Genomic DNA, 4,445 nt, shown 5'->3' with positions numbered 1-4,445 from the left:
CTCCCCCCCAGCCCCCGCAAAGTTTCAAGAGGTTTTTTGCCATTGACTTCAATGGCCCCATTGGTTATAATGGACCCGAATTTTTTCGGGATTTTTTTTTCGGGATTCGGAAAAACGCATAGGAAGCCATTTCGGGATTGCAAAAGCCGAAAAAAGCCGAAAAACGTTATTTTCGGCTTTTTTTCGGTTCGGGATCCCGAAATGCACATCCCTAGTTAGGAGCGCAGACTCTAATCTGGGAGAATCAGATTTGATTTCCCACTTCTACACATTCAGCTGCTAGTGTGACGTTGGGTCAGTCACAAGTTCTCTCAGGAGTGGTCCTCTCAGGAGCAGTCCTTGAGACAGAGCTCTCCCGGCCCCACCTGCCTCCCAGGGGGTGTCTGTTGTGGGGAGGGGAAGGGAAAGGAGATTGTCAGCCGCTCTGAGACTCCTTCAGGTAGTGAAGGGCCATGGGGTATAGATCCACTCTCTTCTTCTGCTTCTTCTTTTATCCTCAGTCACCCAGTGAACTTAGGTCTTGCCGGTCCTGACCAGACATGCTAGCCACTGTGCCATATGCACTCTTCCGCTGCTTTCTTCTTTATGGGGTCAGGAAGGAGAGAGAAGAGGAGGCGAAGCAGGAGTCTTTCGTGGGCTCTGGATTGGGCCTCCGTGCTGGGGGGATTCTCTGCTGGGCCGTTGCAGCCGCCTCCCCTGCTCTTTGCTGCCCCGGGACAGTTTTCCCGCACCACGGGGGGCAGCCCCCACGGGCTTGTTGTGGCTGCTGTTGCCCCAGCCGTGCCAACACTTCCTTTGCTTCTAACACACACACCCCGCCCCCCTTGCAGGGTGTCCTGGTGGGCGAGCTGGGCAGCGGCTGGCAGGAGAAAGTGGCCTCCTTTGAGGAGACTCCGTTCGCGGCGGCCTCCATCGGGCAGGTGCACCGGGGGGTGGGAGGTGATTGGGGGGGGGGGGGGCTGGGGCGGAGGGGGCCCCTGGAAGGGCGGGCCAGGTGCTCTTGGAGCCAGGGCCCCGGGCAGGGCAATGGTGTGTGTGGGGGGGAGACGCCAGCCCGGGTCGATACCGTCTCGCTCTGGGGCTGGAGAAGAGCGGGGCTGTTGCCTGCGTGCCCTGCAGGCGGGGGTGGTGGTGGCAGAGGAGGGGCTGGGACGTTGGGGGTCATGGGAGGCAGGGCAGCGGACTGCCAGGGAGGCCTCCCCCCCCCCTCCCCGGGAAGGAGGGGAGAGACGGGGGCGTTGCAAAGGCTCGAAGATGCTGGAAGCAGGAGTTGGGGGGGGGGGCGTCCCAGCGAGAAAGCTCCTGTGCCTGGGAAGGCCCAGCTTTCCACATCGCCTTGAAGGACCTGGGAAGGGGGCAGTGTCCCCTCTAAGCTGAGTCAGTGTGAGCTCACTCACGGTTTTTTAGCCTCCGGCTCACACAATTTTGTCTCAGCTCAGGAAGGATGGGGCTCTAGAGGAACCTTAATTTGTGCAGCAGCCAAATGGTTCGCTCACAACTTTAATTCCGGTAGCTCACAAAGTTGAATTTTTTGTTCACAAGGCTCCTCAGCTTAGAGGGAGCATGGGTTTGGGAAGGGGGACGTGGAGTCTGGTGCCTCCTCGTCAGTCCTGTGCGCGCGTGCGTGGAGGGGGAGTGGTGGGTGGGGCCGTCCTCACCCAACGCCTCTCTCCCGCCCCCCCCCAGGCCTCTTTGCAGACAAGGCCCTGCAGGTGCTGCAGAAGGAGCTGGGCTGGGAATGCGACTACCTGCGGGAAGCCGATTGCGCCAGGAAGTTCAGGTACGGAGGAGGAATGGGGGAACCAAACCCGGTTCTCCCGGATTAGAGTCCGGGAGAACCTTTCCATTTGTGTCTCTGGCACTTGGTCCCGAAACCAAAACTGAACGAAAAGCCAGGCGGGCCAGAACAGCTTCAGCACCAGTGCAGGGATTTTGTCAGTGGCCTTCCCTTCCGTTCGAAGTCCCCTCTACCCCCTCAAGTGTTTTCCAGCGCAAGGCTGCCCCCGGGCTGCATGCCCAGAGAGTAGCTCCTGTCTCACTCGGGGCAGGCTTATCTAGTGGCAGCGGCAGCAGATCCCCAGGGGGTGTGGAAAGGACCTTCCTCCTCCCGGCAGGCCTTCCTCTCCTCTTTCTCAGGCGCCTGCTGGAGGGAGACCCGTTCTTTGAGGTGCCGGAAGTGGTTGATGAGCTGTCCACGCAGAGAGTCCTGTCTATGGAGCTGGTGGGCGGCGTCCCTGTGGACCAGTGCCAGGCCCTGGATCAGGAGACCCGCAACGAGGTGAGAGGGGAATGGCGGCGCCCAGCGAGAGCTCATAGAACTGCTTGTCCTGCACTCTGACAGTGGCGTTCGTGGAAGGGGGCTTTTACCAGTGGCTCGCGTGGGAACCAGTGTTCCCTCTAAGCTGACTTAGTGTGAGCTAGCTCCCAGTTTTTCAGCCTCCGGCTCACACCTTTTTGTCTCAGCTCAGGAAGGAGGGCTCCAGAGAGCGAACTAATTTCTGCAGCAGCCCAATCGCTCGCTCACCACTTTAATGCCAGCAGCTCACAAAAGTATAATTTTTGTTCGCAAGACTCCACAGTTTAGATAAGGGAGCGTTGGTCCTGAGCAGTGTTCCCTCTGAGCTGAGTCAGTGTGAGCTAGCTCCCAGTTTTTCAGCCTCCGGCTCACACCTTTTTGTCTCAGCTCAGGAAGGACGGCTCCAGAGAGCGAACTAATTTCTGCAGCAGCCCAATCGCTCGCTCACCACTTTAATGCTGGCAGCTCACAAAAGTATAATTTTTGTTCGCAAGACTCCACAGTTTAGATAGGGAGCGTTGGTCCTGAGCAGTGTTCCCTCTGAGCTGAGTCAGTGTGAGCTAGCTCCCAGTTTTTCAGCCTCCGGCTCACACCTTTTTGTCTCAGCTCAGGAAGGACGGCTCCAGAGAGCGAACTAATTTCTGCAGCAGCCCAATCGCTCTCTCACCACTTTAATGCCGGCAGCTCACAAGACCCTCACAGTTTAGAGGGAGTACTGGTGGGACCCCCATGTTCGGGGGCAGGAGGGTGGGGGGGACCCGTCCTGTTCCTGCCCCCACAGCCCCTGGCCAACTCCTCTCCCTCCTCCTCCTCTGGCTTTTTCTCCCCAGATCTGCTCCCACATCCTCCGCCTCTGCCTGCGGGAGCTCTTTGAATTCCGCTTCATGCAGACCGACCCCAACTGGTCCAATTTCTTCTACGACGCCAAGAGACACAAGGTGTGCCTTCCTGGAGATTCCGGGGAGGGCGGGGGCGGGCGGCCACGTCCCCTTCCCGTGGTGGGCTCCAGTCGTTGCTGTCCGTTCCACAAACCCGTCTGCCTCTTTTCAGGTGGCCCTGCTGGACTTTGGGGCCAGCCGAGGCTTCAGCAAGGAGTTTACGGACCACTACATCGAGGTAAGGGGCTGCGTCTCCGAGTAGCCCCGGCCAAGGAGCGGCCGGTTTGGGACCAGAGGGGCCTGGCTGGCCAGAAGCCAAACCTGGGCTGTCAGACTTGCCCCTCTGGGAGTGTCCTCCATCGGCCACTGGAGGGGCCTGGGCTCCCTGAGCTGGGGTCGGGGGGGGGCGCTTCGCCACACCAACACACTGTTTCCCCCCTGCCCGTCCAGGTGGTGAGGGCGGCTGCCGATGGCGACCGAGCCAAAGTGCTTCAGAAGTCCAAGGATCTCAAGTTCATGACGGGCTTCGAGAGCAAGGTGAGGGCCTCTCCGCCTGCCCGGCGAGAAGCCAGCTGCGGGGGGCATTTCGGGCCTGGCGGAGGCCGTGGCAAGGAGGCGGGGGTGGTGGGCAGCGTCCCCTCTAAGCTGAGCTAGTGTGAGCCAGCTCACAGTTTTTTAGCCTCCGGCTCACGCATTTCTGTCTTCGCTCAGGAAGGATGGCTTGTTTATGCAGCAGCCCAATCGCTGGCTCACAGCTTTAATGCCGGTAGCTCAGAAAGTAGAATTTCTGCTCACAGGACTCCACAGCTTAGACGGAGCACTGATGGTGGGTGGACATCGAGGTCATATCATCAGAGCAGGGGGTGGGGGGGAGGCCTCGAGTGTCATCCCACTTTGCTCTTGGTATGTCTTGCCGAAGGCTGTGCCTGTGACAGGGTCCCTGCAGGAACCCCTAGAAATCATGCCTCTTTGGAATGCGTTTCTGCCCTTGCATCCTCTTCCCTGAACTACATTTCCCAAGATGCCTTTGGAAGAGCCCTGGCAATTGCAGCAAGTCTATGATGTTCTTGAGGGCCAGCACAGACCTGCTCCTTTCTAGGGCTTCTCAGGATACCAGTGAGGGTAGAGTGTCCCTTTTGGGGGGGGCGTGTCAGTGGGTGGATCTGAGTTGCTGTTTGTTTTTTTCTTCTTATCCAGGAAAATGTTTAGCTGGTGGATGCAAGTGGCAAAATTTAGTGACTGGGGAGATGTCACTTTTCCCTCCTCCCCCC

At 58.9% G+C, this 4,445-nt stretch overlaps 1 protein-coding gene across 1 annotated transcript in view; it reads left to right on the top strand.

The window, feature by feature from the left end:
* Positions 1-4,445, top strand: part of LOC107117037 (aarF domain-containing protein kinase 4-like) — a gene marked incomplete at its 5' end in the record, with an annotated part of 17,205 nt that overhangs the window by 8,567 nt on the left and 4,193 nt on the right. The window contains 6 exons of the mRNA XM_015419069.1: positions 831-939; positions 1,687-1,780; positions 2,137-2,278; positions 3,127-3,234; positions 3,347-3,412; positions 3,625-3,711. Of these exons, the coding sequence (XP_015274555.1) occupies positions 831-939; positions 1,687-1,780; positions 2,137-2,278; positions 3,127-3,234; positions 3,347-3,412; positions 3,625-3,711 (606 nt within the window). The remainder of the gene's footprint in view (positions 1-830; positions 940-1,686; positions 1,781-2,136; positions 2,279-3,126; positions 3,235-3,346; positions 3,413-3,624; positions 3,712-4,445) is intronic.

Source organism: Gekko japonicus, unplaced genomic scaffold (genome assembly GCF_001447785.1).
Source record: "Gekko japonicus isolate JY-2015 unplaced genomic scaffold, Gekko_japonicus_V1.1 scaffold6104, whole genome shotgun sequence".
In the NCBI taxonomy this organism is placed as follows: Eukaryota; Metazoa; Chordata; class Lepidosauria; order Squamata; family Gekkonidae; genus Gekko; species Gekko japonicus.
This window is presented reverse-complemented; position numbering and strand designations above follow the sequence as displayed.